The sequence below is a fragment of the Gopherus evgoodei genome, chromosome 23 (assembly GCF_007399415.2).
Source record: "Gopherus evgoodei ecotype Sinaloan lineage chromosome 23, rGopEvg1_v1.p, whole genome shotgun sequence".
Taxonomy (NCBI): Eukaryota; Metazoa; Chordata; order Testudines; family Testudinidae; genus Gopherus; species Gopherus evgoodei.
The window spans coordinates 5,422,690-5,442,509 of record NC_044344.1 but is presented as its reverse complement, the minus strand read 5'-3'; the positions used below and the strand labels follow the sequence as shown (position 1 = coordinate 5,442,509).

The 19,820-nt window shown below is 57.8% G+C and overlaps 1 protein-coding gene across 2 annotated transcripts; it reads right to left on the bottom strand.

The window, feature by feature from the left end:
* Positions 1-549: 549 nt before the first annotated feature.
* CDK5RAP3 (CDK5 regulatory subunit associated protein 3) lies at positions 550-12,441 on the bottom strand. Of its 2 annotated transcripts, XM_030541479.1 has the most exons (14): positions 12,359-12,441; positions 10,745-10,790; positions 9,864-9,995; positions 9,251-9,351; positions 8,530-8,578; positions 7,751-7,929; positions 6,222-6,358; positions 5,229-5,373; positions 4,235-4,363; positions 3,745-3,829; positions 2,890-2,978; positions 1,754-1,959; positions 1,343-1,514; positions 550-802 (listed from the first exon to the last, which is right to left on the bottom strand). In XM_030541479.1, the coding sequence occupies exons 1-14, from the start codon at positions 12,362-12,364 to the stop codon at positions 737-739; spliced, it is 1,542 nt and encodes a 513-aa protein (XP_030397339.1). In that variant the 5' UTR covers positions 12,365-12,441; the 3' UTR covers positions 550-736. The 2 variants fall into 2 exon arrangements, with proteins under 2 accessions (XP_030397339.1, XP_030397338.1); XM_030541478.1 differs by lacking the exon at positions 12,359-12,441 and having other exon boundaries at positions 10,745-10,811.
* Positions 12,442-19,820: the final 7,379 nt, after the last annotated feature.

Genomic DNA, 19,820 nt, shown 5'->3' with positions numbered 1-19,820 from the left:
CGGGAGCCGGAAGGGGGGCAGGGCCCAGCCTGGAGCAAGGTGTTGAGGGGCCCTTGGGAGCAGAGGCAGTTCCCAGCAGGCCGATGGGGGGCATTTCACAGCCTCTGCACTCGCCACAGGCCAGCGGGGCGCAGCAGGCCGAGGTTGCGAGCTGTCTTGATAATAGGCAGCCAGGTAAAGCACGTGGCAGTGGCTTGATGGAAGGGGGTCGGGCTGGGGGAAAAGAAGGGCTCCTGCTGGCAGCCCCGCTGCTCGCCTGACCCTGGTTCAGATCCCTGGGCGCTGGGCCAATCTCTGTGGTGGCAGTGGTGAGACGGCAGCTCCGGGGAAGGAACACAAGCCTCTAGGGCCACACCCAGTGACAATCTTCCTGCTCAAAGCGGGGCAGGGATCAGGGTCCCTCTGAGCTGCACAGGGGGTCTGCCCTGGGGCAGGGGGAGGAATCAGTGTCCTGGTCAGACACAGGGGGAGGGGGGGCCAGCGCCCCAGTGAGAGACACTGCAGGCCAGGCCAGGGGAATCAGGGCATGAATTCACATGAGGAGCTGGGTGGGGAATGGAGCAGCTTCCCCGACTTTATTGAGCAATTCCCTCCTGGCTGCCTGGAGCCCCTGGAAAGGGCATCTGCTCTGTACAACGTGAGCAAGTCCTGGTTAGCAGAGCCCCTGGAATGCCTCCTCTGTCCTGCCCCTCTGTGGGACCCCGGCTCCATAGGGGGCTGCATCGCCGTGGAAGGGTCACAGAGAGGTGCCCATCAGATTCACAGGGCGCCCGCTGTACCGTTTGGAAATGTCCGCTTCAATCTGAAAGACAGGGCACAGGCTCAGGCCCGGGGTGAGGTTACTGGGGCAGAGGGCAGCCGCCCCAAGGATGACTGGGGGGGAATAGGTCAGTTGTTTGAACAGTGGCCTACTAAACCCAGGGCTGGGAGCTCAATCTTTGAGGGAGCCATTTAGGGAACTGGGGTAAAAATCTGTCTGGGAGTTGGTCCTGCTTTGAGGAGGTCGTTGGACTAGATGACTCCTGAGGTCCCTTCCAACTCTGATATTCTCTGATCCGGGGGAGGGAAGAGGGGGGGACGCAGAAGTGCTCAAGACAACTGAGCCTGAGTTACGTAGACTGGGGGCTATTGTGCATCAAATCAAAGTCGGGGCCTGCAGCTACATGGGAAAAAGTGGGGGCACCATGCAGTCAGCCTCTGATTCGGGGGGCCTCACATCACAGGGAGGGGGATGCCGTGCGGGTGAGATCTGACCAGGGGCCCCACATCACAGGGGCGAGATCTGACTGGTGGCCCCGTGTCCCAAGGCCAGGGGCACCGTGGGCCCTTCCCCATTTCTTACTAGTTTCTGCAGCTCCTTGGTTTTCTGCACCAGCAGATCGAGTTTGGGCTCTAGGGCCCCCTGCTCCTCCAGCGCCTCCTGCCTCTTCTGCGCCGTGAGCTCCTTCTTAAGCACCAGCAGCTCCGCCTGCTTCAGCTTCTGGCGCAGGAGCTCGCTCACCCGGTCCACGTACCTGCCCCCCAAGACCCACGTGCGACATCAACACCCATCTCTTCAGCGCCACCAAGACCACTGCCCCCACCCCCAGGGGCTGCCTCTGCAAAGGTTACCCCCGAGCTAGCTCCGTCAATTCACTCCATCACCCTGATCCTAGGGTCCCCTCCCTCGAGGACAAACTTCCCCACCCCCATAGGAAGGAAGGGGTCCCCCCTTACAGAGCAGGCTGGGAGAGAGGAGGGGGCCCCCACGCACCTTGGGGAGGCCAGGATTAGGAACAAGTGCTGCATCCGCAGGTTGGTCAGCCGGCCAATCAGCTCCCGGACGGCCGACACCATGGCGCCCACCTTCTGCGTGGTCTGGCCCTGCAGGATGGGTGGGGCCAGCTGGAACTGGCTCACAGACACCACGTCAGCCTCTTCGCTCATTTCCACGATGCGCTGGAACAGGAAGGTCTCCAGCTGGGGAGGGAAGGGTAGGCACAGGGTGGGGAGCAGGCATGGACACCCCACCGTACGTGGAGCATGGCCCTTTAAAACCCCTTCTGCCCCTTTGAGAACACGGAGCTCCTGCAGCCCTGAAGGGAGTGAAAGGGCCCGGACACAGGGCCCCTTCCCTCCCACGAGCTGACTCAGCCCTCCCTAGAGAGGCAGAAATCCTTTGGACGCAGGTGCCACGCAGAGCTCCCAGGAAACAGGGCCCTTTGCTGCCTGCAGGGTTTCTGTGGTGCCCAGCCAGGGAACAGGCTTTGGGGTGTCAGCTCCACTAGTGTCATGAACCCCCAGAACCCCAACGTCAAGCTTTCACACTGCAGCTCATCCCAGCTGTGCTGGGCGGCCTGCCAAGGGGAGCCCATGTGCAGCAGTGCCCGTGCTCAAAGGGAAGGGGGTAGGGCCCTGCCCCGCCTTGGGGGACGCACAGACTGGCAGCCCTCCCACTTCAGCTGCACTGGCATGAAGACCACGAGGTGCCAGAGAGCAGCACAGTGCCGGCTGCCCAGATTCCAGTCCGGATTGGGGCTATGAACAGGGCTGGCTAAGACAAGTGCTGCTGTGAGCTCTCTAATGCCCCTCAAAGCTCCAGATAGTCACTCAAGTACCCAGCTAGCTACGTTTGTGAATCGGGAGCTAGCGGTTAGAGTGGGGGAGGCAGGGGGGCCAAATGATCAGGAGTTTGGCTTGCTAGGTTCTGTTCCCAGCTCTGGGGGTCCAACCATCAGAACAAGAAGGTCTGGAACTCAGGACTCCTGGGTTCTATTCCAGGCTTTGCCATTGAGGCAGCATGACTTAGGCGGTTCCGGGACTCAGTTTCCCAGGTGTATAAGGGGGACAAGCAACATGCCCCACTCCCCCTTAATTCCTTAGCGTGTCATAAGCCCTGTCCTGGGATACCTCCATCAGCTCGTCGATGAACTGGCTCCGGGTCTCCAGGCTCTCCAGGAGGGTCAGAGCATCAGGCCCTCGGGCGACTCCATCTGGGACTGAACAGAAGCACACGGGGTAGAGGGTGCTGGGAAGCAGGGCAGGGGGAGACCTCACTGAGCAGCCGCGGAGGGTCTGGGCGGGCTCCCTGCTGGGCACCAGATCGCCTCGAGTGACTGCCCCTCACCACAGAGCTCCACATGCTTTCCTGGGGCAGCTGCCCAGCAGGACTGGCCCGGTGAGCAGAGCACTGGGCCCGGCTGCCCTGGCGAAGTCCCCAGGGGCATAGCCGGCCTCTTTCCAGACCTGGCATCCCTCTGCACTCAAAGCCAATGCCAACCCCACTGCCTGAGGTAGGAAGTGTCATCCCCCAGCGCCCTCTAGTGGCTGCCTGATTTTCATTCAGGTGCTAACTCCACTCCTGTGCCAGATGTGCCCAGCTGGCCGTGCCAGGGGCCTGACTCCCTTCCCCCACACCAGGAAGAGCTCTGCTGGCTTGACTCATTTGGGAACCTCAGCTGCCACCACCCTGTCCCTTCCGAGCAAAATTCCCCCCACAACACCCCCCAGCTCCGCCAGGGAGTCAGCCCGCACCCCAGTGTGACAGCATCTCTGAGGCCACTATCGCCTCAGGTTAGATACTGGGAAGAAGAAGGCCATAGACAGGCACTGGAGGGTGGGCAGAGGTTATGATCTCAGCTGCACGGTTCCCAAGTACATTTCCCGCCCCCGTCTCCATACCAGCCACCCAGCCCACAGTGCTCGACTGCCCTGACACTGCCAGCCGCTCTGGGGCTGCGGAGAGGCAGAGGAGGAGGACCTTACCCTGGATGCCAGCCTCAAGCACTGTGATCTGCACCGGGTCACCACCACTCCCATCTCCCCAGTCTATCCCGTCAGAGCTGGCTCCCTGCAGCGAGTCAAAGGCAGCCTCCTGTAAGAACGGGCACTCTGCCCCATAGTGCTGCCCCCAGGGTGGGAGCCCTGAGCTGCCCTTGCCTTGAGAGAGAAGCAGCCAAAAGCTAGCACTTTACATAGGCTCATCCCCGTTTTACAGATGGGGAAACTGAGGTATGGGGTGGGAACTCACTCAGCAGGGCCAGTGGCGGCGCTGGGAATGGAACCCAGGTCTGAGTCCCAGTCCAGTGCTCTAGCCACTAGGCAACATTGCCTCCACAAACTATGCCTTCCCCCAGGGTCCCAGCCAGACCAGATCCAGCCTGCACTGTGCAGCATGGCTGTGACCCTACGGGGTGAGCAGCTGTCTCACCAGTGGATGCCCAGTGGGGGGAAGAGGGGTACAGCACACACCCACCTGTGGGTCAGGTTCCAGTGAGATCCCCCAGTCCACCTCCTTGGCCTGGGCTCCATCTTCACCGGAGATGCTGTAATCAGCCCCCACAGGGGTGGGTGCAGATTCCACCCCTAAGTCCCCCCAGTCGATCTGCAATGAGAAGAGAAAGACGTCCCCTGAGAGAGGAGCTCTAACCAGAACCAGGCTGGAAGAGCCTGAAGCTGCCAACCCTTGTGCTCTCTCTAGATGGCAGCTCCATGGCCCATGGAGGCACCTCTCCTCTCGCTGCTCTGGACCCCCAGGCGCTTCCCCAGCTCGCTCTGGAAGACGCTGCCCAAGTGCCTGGCAGACCAGCGTCCCCTTCGTACAAGCCAGGGGTGACCCTCAGAAGCTTGTTTCAGGTGCTCTATGGGAAGCTGCAAATCATGCCAGAAGTCCCAGAGGAGCCACCTCAGCATGACCAGGAAGCGCTGGAAAATGCAGGGAGGAGGGTGGTCCTATACGTTTACACTGCACTGAAGGACCCCAAGCGCTAGGGATTCCTTCTCCCAGCAAAGAAATGCAGCCACCTCTGGGGCGGAACCAGCGCCCAGCGCAGTCTATAGCACAGAGCGGAGGGAACATTCTGGCCAAGGACCCAGGAGCAAACCCCAGACCAAGCCCCAGGACCTGTGAGTCCCATGCAGAGCAGAGAGGACCTGGGTTTCTCAGGTGTCTCCTGGGACTCAACTTCTCTCTCTGGGGAAGATGTAGGGTTGAGTCGGCTTTGCTGGGAATGAACCTCGGAATCTGGGTGTTTCAGATGTGATGCTCCCAGCATGAAGCCAGCCCCACCAGCCAATGAGAATAAGCCAATCAGGAAAGACTGGGTTGAGTTTGGGTCAATTCATTGTGCCTGGCCCACTGCCTCTGTCCCATGCAAGGCCCACGGGGCATTTAGACTCAGGCCCATCTGCTTAGCAACCCCCCTTGGGCCATATTCCTTCCATTCGATGGCAGCCTTGCCGGCACCTACCGCCTCCTCGTCCTGCTGCTCAGGCAGCTCCTCCGCTCGTGGACGCTCCACCATGGTGGGCTCCACCCCCCTCCTCCACTCGTAGACGGTCGTGTTCCCACGCTCCTGCACGTGTCGCAGCATGGGCACCACCCGCTCCGTGGCGCTGGAACACACAACAGGGCCGGGGCAGCGTCAGGGCAGCCGGACACTGAGAGCCCTTCTGCCTCCCCCTGGCTCTGCTCCTGCCAGCTGCACCCCCACACAGATGGGGGAGTAGGCTGGGGGTCTGCATCAGCTGTGACCGGGGAATCTCCCTGACAGCGGCTGCCAGGAGCAGCAGCAGCAAGGACCCAGCTCGACTCTCCGGCACTGAGATAACGACCCCTTCTCCCAGCAATGGCACCAGCTGGACGTGACTGGCTCAGAGAGGGGAAACAGGTTTATTGCGGTCTCTGACCCCCCCAGCCAATGAAGGAGGAGGGAACTTGGAGAGTCGCCGAGGAGGCAGCAAACCAGGCAGTGCGCTCCTGCTGAGACGGTCAGGGACTGAGCCCGGCAGTGCTCTGTCTGGAATGGGGGTATTTAAAGATGTGCCCAAACAGCCAGGAAAAGCCCAGGGCTTCCACAATCAGCGAATTCCAAGGGCAGATCTCAGCTGGGAAACTGAGCAGCAAAGGTGGGTGTGAAACCAGAGCCAGAGCGGGGGGCGGTGTGTGTTAGATCTCCAGAAACCACTTATCTGCAGGATGGGGGAGGGAGGAAAAAGACACTCTGGAGCAGAAGGAAGCCCCAGCATCCTCTTCCCTCTCAGGGGTTCTGCACATCTGGCTCGCCTGCCCCCTAACATGCCCGGATCTGGGGCTACCCAGCCCAGCACCGTTAACATCTCCACACTGTCCCGGATTCGAGTACTGAAGCAGAGGATCAAGTCCTGCTCGAATTGGGGGAGAGAGGGACCAGTCTGCCTCCCCCGCACTCTGCAAGGCGTTCCCCAGGCAGGTGTCTTGCTACCTCTCACACACGAACTGCACACAGGCCTGGTACAAATCGATGGCTTCCGAGAGCACCCGGGCCCCAGCCCCAATCTCCGTCAGCAGCGCCGGCAGGTCCTTCACCAAAGCCAGCAGCTCCCGGCGCACGTTGTCACCCTGCACAGCAAGAAAGAGCAGGGGCGTTAGAGCAGGGACCCGGGTACTCAGGCCATCAGCCTCCCCCCAGCCAAACCATGGGGATAGCTTGGGCTGCCTGGCTGTGGGGAGGGTGTATTTGATTCCAGCAAAGAGCAGTGGGTGGAGGAAGGAGCCCTAGAGAGCAATGGGTGGAGGACGGAGCCCTAGAGAATGCTGGGGCACAAGCTGGCTTACGGGCAGGAGACCATCAATGGACCCAGAGGGAGCTGGGAGGGGTTGCCAGGGGACAGCCCCCGGGGCAGACACTCAGCTGTTGGAGCGCAGAACAGGCAGGAGAGAGTGGATTCGATCATCCTGTCAGCACGTGACGAGAGGCAGGGGAACCGGAGCCCAGTGGCTCTGCAGGGGTGAGCGGTGGCAGCACGGGCAGTTCCACGGGCACAAAGCGGCACTAGCAGCTGGGGACAAGAAGCCAGCTCAGGACTTGGGGGAAAGAGAGGCACTTTCCAATGCAGTTGTCCTCCTAGCCATAGCCGGCCTTTGCCTGCTCAAACAGCCTCCCAGGGGTGTGGGGAAGGCATGCCCAGGGTCCTGGCAAGGCCTCGAGGTTTGAAAACTGGGCCATGGAAAGAGGGAGGTTCCTTGGCTGTGCCATTGGTAACGGGCAGGTGAGGTAGAGCCGGGGGCAGGGCTGTTCAGGGCACAGGTAGGAATGGCTGTGCAGTGCTAAGAGTGTTCCAGTACCGCAGGGGTGGGTCAAAGCAGAGGGCACTGAAGACCCAGGGATCCAAGCGATGGGGAGAGGTGGCAGGAGCTAGGACCCTCTTGGAAAGGAGAGGCCCAGCCCCTCCCGGGCACAGGGAGGCACGCGGCGAGTGCTGTGTGAGGCTATGGCAGCGTCCATGCTCTCTGAGCAGGCCCGGCCCCTCCCGGGCACAGGGGGGCACACAGCTGGGGCTGAAGCACATAACTTATGAGGAGGGGGTAACTGGGATTATTTAGTCTGCAGAAGAGAAGAGTGAAGGGGGATTTGATAGCTGCCTTCAGCTACCTGAAAGGGGGTTCCAAAGAGGATGGATCTAGGCTGTTCTCAGTGGTACCTGATGACAGAACAAGGAGTAATGGTCTCAAGTTGCAGTGGGGGAGGTTTAGGTTGGATATTAGGAAAAACCTTTTCACTAGGAGGGTGGTGAAGCACTGGAATGGGTTACCTAGGGAGGTGGTGGAATCTCCATCTTTAGAGGTTTTTAAGGTCAGGCTTGACAAAGCCCTGGCTGGGGTAATTCAGTTGGGGATTGGTCCTGCTTTGAGCAGGGAGTTGGACCAGAACCTCCTGCAGTGCCTTCCAACCCTGATAATCTCTGATTCTCTGAGCAGGCCTGGCCCTCCCGGGCCCAGTGAGGGACTCACGGTGATGCCATACTGCTTGCAGGAGCTGTAGAAGCGCTCCCGCATCTCGGCGGCCGCCAGCTGGCACTCTTCCTCCCTGCGGCTGTACTCCTGCTGCAGCTGCTGGCACTTGCTGATCTGCTTCTTCAGGGACGGGATCTCATAGCTGACGTTGCGCACGAGAAGGCTGGCGAGTTCCACTGCGGGGTGAGGGGGAGGGAGAAGGGACAGACAGGAGAGGAGACACTTGGGGCACGGCCCTTTCCTACGCAGAAAGCTGGGCCAAGCGCTGGCAGGCACCCAGGCTACGGGGCCGACCTGCAGCCCCTGAGCCAAGGCCGCAGGATTCCCTCTCTGAGCGCTGACTGATTCGCCCCAGCCCCACCACTCATGTTAAGGACGTGCAATTCCAGTACTGAGCCAAGGTTTCTATGCCAGAATGGGCACAGCGACCACGCCACCACTGCCAGGTCTCCCCCGACACACACACGCTGCCAATGTGCCTCAGTTCTGACCCTGCTGAGACGGTCAGTTCCACCGGTGCAGAACAGCTTCTGTGCCCCCCACACCACTGTGGCTCTGGGTGAATGACTGGTTTATATGGGCTGCAAAAGGCTAGGGGGAAGTGGGGATGGGACGAGACACAGCTCAGCACGTGAGAGCTGGGAGTACAGGTGAGCTCATGCCATGCAGACGCTGTCCCCAGCAAGTCACACCCGAGCTCTGGCAGGAAGAAAGCAGGCGGCTGCCCCTTGCCAAATGCCTACGCGCCCCAATGCGGTGAGGTGAGGCTGCCTTACCTAGGTAGGTGTTTTCCTTTTCATACAGGGACAGGATCTCCTGCCAGTCCTGGAACAGGGAGCAGAAAAAGGGAGAGGCTGAGAAGATGCCAAACGCAGCCGGAGAAGCGCAAAGCCCCTGAGCGTCGGCCTGTGCAGCGTGAGAGCCAAAGAACAAGCAGAGGCAGGGCACATGGCTACACCTGGCGGTGAAGTGGGAGTTCGGTGCTTGGGAACGGGGCAGTCAGTCCATGGCCTCTCAGCTGAGGTGGTGGGCTGTGTGCCAGGGACCCGCTAACACGGGGCACTGAACTGACAGCATCCACCCAGCCGGGTGGCTTAGTGGACAGAGCACTGGACTGAGACTCAAGAGACTTGGATTCTATTCCTGGCTCTACCATAGGCCTGCTAAGTGACCTGGGGCAAATCACTTCCCTGTTCTGTGCCTCGGTTTCTCCACCTGTACAGTGGAGATGATGATACTGATAGAAAGCACTAGATAAGAGCTAGGGATTATTATTATTACTCCTCATTTCACATAGGGGCCACTCTACAGGCCCCAGAGAGCAACGGCTTCTAATTGCTGTAGACTCAGGCTGGATTCGAACTGGCACCCCAGAGACGCTGGCTCCATTCATCCCACTAACAGCCCAGCTCAGCCTGACTTGCTTGAAAGGGGAACCAGCCTGGCAAATTCTTGGACAAGTCCGACAGCCCGGGCCAGCCCTCACGGGCTGCTCACCTTCATCCGCTGGGAAGAGTAGCGACCAAAGATATTTTTAGTGGAGGCCTCGGTCCCTTTAAGAATGTCCACAATCCTCAGGCAGTGAAAATAGTGAATATCTGGAACGGTACAGAGAGAGCTGGGATGGCAGCAGACAGGAAGCGATACCCAGTCACCCGGGGCTGAGGGGGAGGGATGGGCGAGGTTCCCAGGTTTGCTGTGCACAGCTCCAGCGCTTCCCACTGTACACTGGTGCAAAAGCAGGGCAAGGGGGCATGTGTCGCTGGGCTTCTGTCTCCTTTCTAAACAGAGATGTTTGATATATCCGAAGCCATTGGGGCTGGATTCCTCTGGCATCTGCAATGGGCCTAGTGTACGCGAGAGATGACTGGGGGCAAGGAGGGGGACACACAAGCCCCTCAGCTCCGGGATGGACATGCTCACGACCCTCGATCGCAGCAGCGAACTGCCAGTAGGGCCACAGGATGCCAAGCGACTGACCAGGCCCCACGCACGTCAACGGCCTTCATGGCAAATGCCCTGCATTAATGGGATCCGTCACCCCCGCTTGAGACGCTGGCACTCAAGCCTGCGTCAGGGAGATCCACCTCCCCTCCCCAGCCCCACTCACAGGATCCTGAGAGCAGCTGCTTGATCTCCTCGCTCTCTGGCATGTCCTGAATGGCCGCGTTGATCTTCTCGCGGATAGTCAGCACGTGGCTCTGCCATTTCAGGTTGCAGTGTCTCCTGTCCACCAGCCAGTCTGCAGCAGGGACACATGGATGTTAAACACCTCGGTGTCCGCTACCGGGAGTGAGAGGCAGCTGGGAGATGGCAGAGGGAGGGCACTGCTGGGGGTGGTTTCCAATCATTGGCTCAGGGACAGGAGTTCCTCACCTCTACGCAGCTGTTGCAAACGTGGTCAAAATGGGTAGTGACGAGATGCCATCGTCACCCTCTGGCAGCTGTCCAGTAACCCCTCTGAGCTGGAGGGTCTCGGGGGGGGGGAGGGGGCTGCACCACAAGCTCCCCCCGCCCACTCCTTGGTGGCTGTCTCAGCAGAGAGGCAAAGAATGAACTAACTTCTCTCTTACTTCTCTGAGCAGTGAGGAGGTGCGTCAGTGTGCTGGTGGATCCGCACCCGGCCTGTTCAGGGGATTAAGGGAGGACTCCAATGACTAGGATGGGCAAGCCAGAGCCCCACCCATATGCTGACCCCACTAATCTATACGAGGCCTGTGCTGACGGGGGCAACTCTGCTCTGCTTCCTCCAGGGTTTCACCCCAACAGGAGAAATGACGACAAACTCTCCTCATTCCCGAGTCCTGCTGAAATCGGAAGGATGCAAGCTTCACAGTGGAAGGAAACTTGTGTGCATGCTGACGGCCCATTCTCTGGCCCACCTGACCCCCCATCCCCTCCAGCATGTGCCCCTCTCCCAGTGCATAAAAACACGCACCAAAGCGCCCTCCCTTTCCAGCTGGAAGGTGGGGACAGGAGCTAGCATCCTACCTAGGAGCTTGCTTGTCTGGATGTCAATCGGCAAATTCTGATAGTCCTGGGGAAGAGAGACAGACATTGCTATAAACAGGGAGAATCTCCGGGATGAACAAAGCCTGATAATACAGGTAACAAAGCCAGTGTGTGGCCTATAATCCTCCCCATCCAACACACCCACACCCCTAGCATCTGCCTTCTCCCAAACCCATGCAGCCCATCTCTGACGCTCCCCTGCTACCCCAGCTCCTAGCAAACAATGCTTCCCAACCCTTGGGTTCCAGGTCCTAACAGAAGGCAAAGGTCTAGTCTCTTGCGGTGCTGATCCAAGCTTGGATGCTGTACTTTCCTGGACAGACAGAGGACATCCGGGGACAACGGGTGAGGTTATGCTCAGCCACTGTATGACAAAAGCATTGTCACGACCGCACCGAACGTTTGCAACTGTTTTTGTTTGGAGACCAAAAGTCAGTGGGAGGATAAGTGAAGAGATTTCCACCGGAACTCTGAAAACAGTTGACCTAGTACAGCGAGTGCAGGAGATTGAACTCGGACAGCGGTCGGGCCTAGACTGGGGAACTCCCTGCCACAAGAGATCCAAAGGACTAGGGGTGTCATGGGGCTTAGAACTAAATGAAAATATTTAGCTCTCCTATAACAGCTCTACACTCCTGCACACACGGAGTCAGTGTAATCTGCTTGATTAAGAGAATTTCGTGTGTGTAGGTTTGACTCTTCCAGGAGGAAACCAGAGAGGTTATTTCTCAGTTGTTTCTTTGAAGGATTTAGGTGCCTAAATATCACTGGGGATCTGGGCCTCAGATACTAGGGGGATGAGGGCCCTGTGAGCCCCTAGGAATACAGATCAGAGCAGCGGTTCTCAACCTTTCCACCGTGGGACCCTTCACTCCTCCATCGATCTGTTCCACTGTGGAAATCCCTCTCACCTAGTTGAGACTCTCCTCCAATTTATCATGGGAAGGGAAGGGAAGCAGGGTACCAGCTCCCTGACACCTGTTCACAACCCCCAGCTTGAGAACCCAGGCCTCAGAGAAACGTACATGGCGCAAATCCAAGACAACCAGCAGCCCGGGGGGGGGGGGAGAGCTAGTCAGGTGGGGGGGAGGGAGGACCCTCTCCAGGGGGGTGCTAGTGCCTAGTGGGGGGAGGACATTCTTCAGGGTGGGGGGCTGCCCCGGTGGGGGGAGAGAGGACACTCTCTGGAGGAGCTGCTCTGACAGAGAGAAGGCATTCTCCAGGGCGGAGGGGGGACATTCTCCGGGGGGGGCACCCTGGCCAGGGAAGGGGGGCTGCTCCGGCAGGGGGGAGGACACTCTCAGGGGGGGCTTCTCGAGCGGGAGGGGGGGAAGAGAGCAGAGGACACTCCGGGGGGTACCCTGGCCGGGGGGTGGCTACTCCGGCTGGGAGGGGGGAAGAGGACACTCTCGGGGGTGGGGGCCTGCCCTGGACGGGGGGGAGAGGACACTCTCGGGGGGGAGGGAACAGAGGACACTCTCGGGGGGGCTGCTCCGGCCGGGGGAGGGAGGACACTCGGGGGGGCTGCCCTGGCCTGGGGGGGGAGAGGACACTCTCCGGGGGGCTGCCCTGGCCGGGGGGGGGGGCTCCCACCTGCATGCCCCTCCGCCCGGCTCACTCCGGCCTCCCGCGCCGCCGCTCGCTTCCGCTCGTACCTGTCCCAGTCGAAATTTGGAAACTCCGCCCCCTCCGCCCAGCCAATCACCGGGCAGCAGCCCAGGCCGGCGCAGCCAATCAGGGCGTACACAGTCACGGGGTTACCGCACCCAATCACAAGGAAGCAAAGTGCAACGTGCCGGCGCTCCGATTGGCTGGAGAGAGGGAGGCACTTTGACCAATTAGAAGGTGGCTGGGAAGGGGACAGTGGCGACAACTGCCCGGCAGGTGGCCCCAGCGAGCTGTAATCTCAGGCCCGAACGAGAGGGGGGAAATGTGCTCTACTACGCACGCGCAGTCAGGGTTAGATGACACCCCCCACCCCTCCACGTGCTGTGTGTGCGTGAACCGAGCTCTAGCCCCCAGCTGGCCTGGCAGCAGCGTCAGGGCACCTTGGGCCCTCAGCTCCTTGCAGTGGGGGCAGGGCAGGGTGACCAGATGTCCCGAGCTTGTAGGGACAATCCCGATTGGGTCTTTTTCTTATATAGGCTCCTATTAGCTCTCACCCCTGGTCCCCATTTTTCACACTTGCTGCCTGGTCACCCTAGGGCAGGGCGCCCCCCCAGCAAAAGGTTGGGGGCTGCTGTGTTAAGTTAGCTGGAATACGTGGGCCAGAGGTGTTAACTTCACCCACTCACTGTCCAACAGCGTTAACAAGGGCTGGGGTAGAGACCTGAACCTGCCTAGTACCAGGGCAAAGACAGCCCTGAAAACCCTCCTAGCCTTTCATTAAAGAGGCAGAAAAGACGGGAAAACTGCGAAAGCCTCTGCAATGTAAAGGACCGAGTCAGGCTTTCGTTCTAGCAAGTCCCATGAGCTGCAGAGAGGCTTTAGAAGGAAAAGCCTCCTTGTCTGACAGTGTCAAAGATGTACGCAGGGTCAGTCCCACGATATTAGCGAGACTAGGTGGGTGAAGGAATATCTTTTATCGGAGCAACTTCTGTTGGTGAGAGAGAGAGGCTTCCTGAAGAACTTGAAAATCTGTCTTTCTCACCATCAGACACTGGTCCAATAAAAGATATGACCTCCCCCACCGCGTCTCAGAGAAAAGAGAGGACTTTAACATGGGCTGGAGCTGCTGTTGTTGTTACAGTCTGATTCCGTTTCATCCCAGGTGGCATTTTGGATTTAGCTGGAGCAAGTGGACGTGTGATGTTATCTAGGTCCCTCTCTCTGACCCGGTCTGGTCAGGACATCTCTTAAGATTGGGGGGATGAAGACCCAGGGAACAGTGTGGGTGGCAGCCATGCTGGTGAAACTTGCTCCAGTAGCCTCCATCTGTTCTTCTGTCTCTCCCCTCCACCAAGTCTTCTTCTTTAAGGACCAAAAAAGGGAGTGATTGGTGGACCAGCCCACCCCTTATTTTGTCCACCTATTAGGCCCAATATCTGATGCATCCATTTTGGTTAATTAATTTCTGGTTCCACTTCTAGCTTTGCCAAGCATGATGTCAACATAGTCCTTGAATCATATCAATGGAGCCTTTTTTTATTTGCACTAATGTAGTCTGTCTGGTCCTCCTGCAGCTGTTCATGACACTCATTACTGAAAAACAGCTTGACCTACTTTCCATCAACAATTGCTATGATAGGCGAGTGTAACATCTTATGAATGTTCATTTACTTTTTCCAATTGATCTCATGATTAGGGTAAATTCGTAGTCCCAGTGATCACAAAATCAAAATGTTCTGCATAACCCCCACCCCGTCTTCTGAGTAGCACTTTTGTGGGTGTCCTCAATAAACAGGGAGCCCGCTACCGCCTTGATTTTGTTTTGCTTCCGCTAGCTTCCCCCATGAGTTGGTCACATGGTGTAACCTTGGCACACATTATATAATAGCTGGCACAGGGCAGGTTGCCAGTTGCTTGTTGTCCTGTTGCAGGGCCTGAAAAATATTGCTTTTGACCTTTTTCCTCCTTCCAGTCCCATACATGCAAATACACTGGATTAACGCGGGGAAAGACTGTTTCCTTGTGTGTATTTTATTTTTTAAGGCTGCTTTTAAAGCCACCTTAAATCCCAGACACCCCGGGCCGCTTTCTGGGAGGAATCCTGAATATTGAAATCGCTGGGCGCGAGTTTGTGGCCAACGTGAAAGCAATGTGAAGCCATGTTTTGTGCCCGGTGTCGAGCAAGGGCACTAGGGACTGGATTTATATAGATGCTGGTTTTCTTAAATAGCTTCTACTGGCCACTGAGTAACGACCTTCATGGTGGCAGGTGGAGGGAAAAGATGTCTCTGTTCGATGTCTCTGTACGAAGCATGTCGGGAACAAGGCAGAATGTGGGGTGAAGGTTCAGAGGGTTTGGATCTGCCAGTGAAGTTCTAACCTTGGAATGTCTGTATGGGGAGCAACTGACTAGCTCGGGATTTGGTGACAGGATAAAGAGCTTTTCACCTTTATGTCAGTGATTCAAAGCCAGCCTAAAGTTATCTGATCTATGTGAAATGAGTTTGATGGGCCTCCGCCCAGAGGTCCCTCGGCATCTATTACACGTGACACCAATTGGCCCTTAATGCTGGCAATCTCAGCAAGGAGGCAATGGTGTGAATGAAGAATAGGTGTGCTGGGCACGTGAACCGCCGGCTGGGGGAGGCTAGCCCCCAGCCCTGCTCCTTCTGCAACCCCGTGGTCAGAGCCCAGGGGTCCTTCCAGCGCAGCTGCTGGCCCCTGCCCAAGAGTGCCCCCAAGTGCCCCAGCCCCAGAGCACTGGAAGGGCGGGTGACGCAGGCGAGACCAAAGCGGGGGTCACGGAGACTAGTGGAGCTGCACCGAACGGGAAGCAAAGGCCGGGTGGCTTGGGGATGGAGCGTAGGTGAGACCACACCTGGCTGTTTGGGGAGGCACCACCTCCACCAGCCTATGATACCCACCACCCATGGCAGGATCCACTGAACTCTTCTACTCTTGCCACACGCAAATTCCTCATGGGGTGGGTTGGGGTGGGCAGGTTTCCCCCAAAACAACACATCTTGACATTACCACCCCTTACGGATGAATGGGGCAGTTCACAACTCTCAGAGCTGCTGCACCAGGCTCTCTGCAGACTCAGGCAGACACCGTTTGCTTCACATCTTCAAGCTTTCCCTTGCAGTCAGGAGAGGTTGAGATCTACTTCCTTTTTAAAATGAAAGCTGCGCTTCTGACACAGTCACCTGACTAAGGAAACTGTAACCCTTAGGCACCTCTGAGCCTGGCCAGATCCTGAGGCAGAATTCACTAACGGTTGTGCAGCACGATAAGATCCTCAGAGGGAAGGGAATATATATCATAGTTAATAGTCATTATTTAGTATTGAATTAATATTCATTCATCTGCATGAAAACAAGATCTCGGGAAACCAGAGGCAACCAGTCCAGCTGGGAACGAAGCAGACAGGGCCGCTGAGAGCGAGTTCGGGCCCCAGTGAAAAATTTTTTCAGGCCCCCCAGCAAGGGCAGACCAGCTAAACAGGACTGACGAAGCTGGGCCCTGGGCCCCCTTCCGGACCGCCGGGTCCTGGTAATTTGTACCGGCTTCCCCCCCGCATCAGCCCTGGAAGCAGAAGAACCATTCCAGAGTTTACTAAGCCAGTGACTTTAATACAGAAAAACATGGGGCCAAGGCCCCAGAACCGGAACCATGGAAAGGTTCCCCAAAACGTCATCCGGGGTAGCATTGGGGTGTCTGAATGATAGAGGCTTTGTGCTTTTGGCCAATGGCTTGAAAGCAACGTGCCATCTGTCACCCCCGCGGCTTTCCTGATGGCAGCACGAGACTGGCTAGCACAGTGCGGCTCCAGCCCATGTCGCTGCTGGCTGAGTGGCTCCGTTGAATTTGATTTTAGCAATAATGAGGGCATAGGCGGCAGGTTTGTATAATTTTTGGTAGTGCCCAAAATGGTGGTGCCCCCCCGCCCGCACTCTCCTGTAAGCCGATATAAAATGAAGCTACGATGCGTCGGCACCACAAGATTAGAAGGGTCAATTAAAAGTGGAAAGTCAGAGGCAGCAGTTGATGGCTTCAATATACAGAATTATATTTTGTTGCACCTGTTGTGACAAAGTGGGAACGTTCTTAATGTTTTCTCTGAATCTTGTGTGGGTACCTCAGTTTCCCCTGCAAGGTGCCAACTGAAGGTGTTGGGGACAAAGAGATCAGGTGGCCTCCTTGTCCAGAAGAGACACAAAGGCTAGAGGAAGGAGTGTCAGTTTGAAGCTGGCTGGGGAAATGGGGAGAGGCCCAGAACTTGGGTCTAGGCTCCCCACCCTCCAAGATGGACCTGAATGCGGGGTCCTGTTTTCTGTACCTACAAGCTCTGTTTTAGACTGTGATCCTGTTGTCTAATAAACCTTCTGTTTTACCGGCTGGCTGACAGTCACGTCTGACTTCACAGTTGGGGTGCAGGGACCTCTGGCTGCTCCAGGACCCGCCTGGGCACACTTGCTGCAGAAAGCACACAGTGTGGAAGGGCATGCTGAATGCTCCGAGGTCAGACCCAGGAAGGTGTCAGCTGCTTGCCCTGGAGACAGTCTGCTCAGAGAGAGGAGGTTCCCCCAGAGTCCTGACTGGCTTTGTATGGAGTAATTCCAAAGCATCCCAGCATCCCCTTCCATACCATGTGCTTCCCAGAAGTCTGCATGGGCACTGACACTCTCTCCTCTGGCCTTTGTCTCTTTTCCAGGCATTAGGAGGCCACCTGATCTCTTTGTTCTCCAACACCTTCAGTTGGCACCTTGCAGGAGAGCGGCCCAGGACATCAGTTGCCCGGAGACAGGATTTCGGCCATTCTCTGTGCAGACGGCATCACACTGGCCCTCTAGAGCACTACAACAATCACACATCCTTATCCCACCATCTAGATCCTTGAGAAAAGCATAGGGGAAACAGAGGCACCCACACAGTATTCAGAGAAAACATTAAGAACATTCCCACTTTGTAACACCTGTATACTTTAAAGGGTGTAAAATAATCAAGTATTGTGCTAAACACGATACTCCAAACTGACCACCAAATTTAAGTTGCACGTTTTTCCCCTCAAGTGAGGGCTCTGGGGTGGGGCTGGGGATGAGGGGTTCACAGTGCAGGAGAGTGCTCAGGGTTGGGGTGTTGGGGGTGCAGGCTCTGGGGTGTGGCAGGGCTGGAGATAAGAAAATTGGGATGCAGACAGGCTGCCCCAGGGCTAGGGCCAGAGAGGACTCCCGCCCCCTTACTGACAGCAGCAAACTCCAGGGGAAGGACCCCTCCTCTCCCCCCCCCCCAGCACACTCACTCTGCACCACGGTCACTGCACATGCTCCTAGGGACTCTCTCAGGTCCAGAAAGCCCACTCACCTTCCCTATGGTGGGTCCCGGGGGGGGGGCAGTTGCCATCATGTGTGGCCTCCCCTGCTGCTGCCCCTCACCATAGCCTCACTGGGGATGGAGGATGGGACCACCCCTTGCCCAGCATGGGGCAGGAGTGGGGAATGCAGGGTGGTGGCTGGGGTGGGGGGAAGGGTGTCACAAAATTCACCCAAGCCCCAGCTGCTCAGGTCTAGGAAGCCCCCCTCCTCCATCTCCCCTATGGTGGGTGGGTGCTGGGGAGCAGAGGGGGAGAGAACTGCCAGCACATGTGGCTTCCTTCCTCCCCTGCTGCAGCCTGCTGCCCCTCACCCTTGTCTCACTGGATATGGGGCTGCCCCTTGCCCAGCATTGGGCAGGAGTGGGGGCTGCGGGGGGAGGGGGTAGATCACAGGATCAAACCTCACCGAAGCCCCAGCAGCTGCTCAGGTGAGTGAGGTCCACCCCAGATGTCCATCTCGTGGCCGGAAGCCCCCTTGGTGTCTCCTCCACGCGGCTCGGGGGGCAGAGCTCCCAAGCACGTGTGTGCCTCCCCTGCCGCCTCCTCTGTCCCTCTTCCCCTCCCCTGGTGCTCCAAGAGGCTGCCCGGGGCTGATCTCTATAGCCTCAGGCAGAAGCAGCACAAGCAAGGGAGAGAGGCACCGGCTGTTTTCTTTCAGGCAGGGCCAGGAGAGAAACCCAGCTCCAAATATTGGTGGAGCACAGCCCCCAGCCTTAAATATTCCTGGTGCTCAAGCACCCTGAGCCCATATAACCTGCTGCCCTTGAATGAAGGTTCAGCCGTCAAACAAGGCAGCTGCAGGAGATTGCACGTGGGAAACTGAAGGGGCAAACAAGTCTCCCTGCACGTTGGGCTATGCCTGCACATGGACGCAGGGAGAGCACCCACACACTGAACTATGCAAGCCAGGTACACCCTCCCTCACCTACGCACGCACACCAACAACCCCTGGCTCCTAGATAACGTTTGCATCCATCAAGCAGTTGTTTCCACCGAGCCTGTTTGTAGCCTGGGGCTGAGGCTGACCCCTTGGTCACTGCCACACATCGTGCCGAAGTGACGTTGATTGCCCCGCTGCGACTGGATCTATCGCTGTGATGAATGGGGCCAGGCAGCCCACTCCTTCGATCTGCCCAGCACCATGTGTTCAGCCCCTAGGTGGCTGAGGTCTTTCACCTGTCAGAAAGGGAGGCATGACCGTGCCTGGGACAGCTGGACACCAGCAGCCCTGAGAGGGCTCTCAGGAAGGGCAGCTAGGGACGGAGGCTCCTCTGAAGGGCCCTGATGCATTTTCCACCAGAGCCTGCTCCCTGGAGATTGGATTGAAACCAGGCAGTCCTCCAAGAGGTGAGAGAGGGCACCCTGAAGTCTCCCACTCATGGGGGAGACCCCACGGACTCTGACCGTGGCATCTCCCACAGGAGAAGGGACCCCCATAAAGAGGGGGGAGATCCAATGGACTCCCACCCCCTCCAAAGTTCCCTGGAAGGTGCCCACAGCCAGAGCCACGTTGGCACCACCTGGGGATGGGGATAGAATCATAGACTATCAGGGTTGGAAGGGACCTCAGAAGGTCATCTAGTCCAACCCCCTGCTCAAAGCAGGACCAATCCCCAGTCAGATTTTTGCCCCAGATTGGGCCCTCAAGGATTGAACTCACAACCCTGGGTTTAGCAGGCCAATGCTCAAACCACTGAGCTATCCCTCCCCCCATGGCAATAGGTTCCAGAGTCCCACCAACACCTCTGTCAAGCAAAGCCTGGGTTCCAGCCCCAGCTCCAGAGAGGGAGGGGGAATGCGCAAGAGGCACTTAGGGTTGCCTGCATCCACCAAGTCCTGGAGCTTGGCAAGGAGCTCAGAGCCGCATGGAAGCTGGCAACAGAGCAGTGAAAAGTTCCCCTCGGGGTGAAAGTAAACCACAGCCCGGAGCTGGGTTTTCCCAGGCAGCCCAGCCACTGGCATGGAGTCAATGCACTTTCTGTAGCTTCCTGAACACACTCTGCTCTTTCTTCCTGTTTGTGTTGTTTGTTCAGTCCCCCCCCGCCCCCCACCCCCACTCAGTGTCACCCTCCT

What these genes read in the sequence shown, in the direction of transcription:
- CDK5RAP3 (XM_030541478.1), bottom strand. Translation starts at nt 10,811, where the DNA reads ATGTCTGTCTCTCTTCCCCAGGACTATCAGAATTTGCCGATTGACATC. An exon ending in TCATCGACGAGCTGATGGAG is followed by an intron (nt 1,960 to 2,889) that starts GTATCCCAGGAC and finishes TTCCCTCCCCAG; the next exon opens with CTGGAGACCTTCCTGTTCCA. An exon ending in CTAATCCTGGCCTCCCCAAG is followed by an intron (nt 1,515 to 1,753) that starts GTGCGTGGGGGC and finishes CTTGGGGGGCAG; the next exon opens with GTACGTGGACCGGGTGAGCG.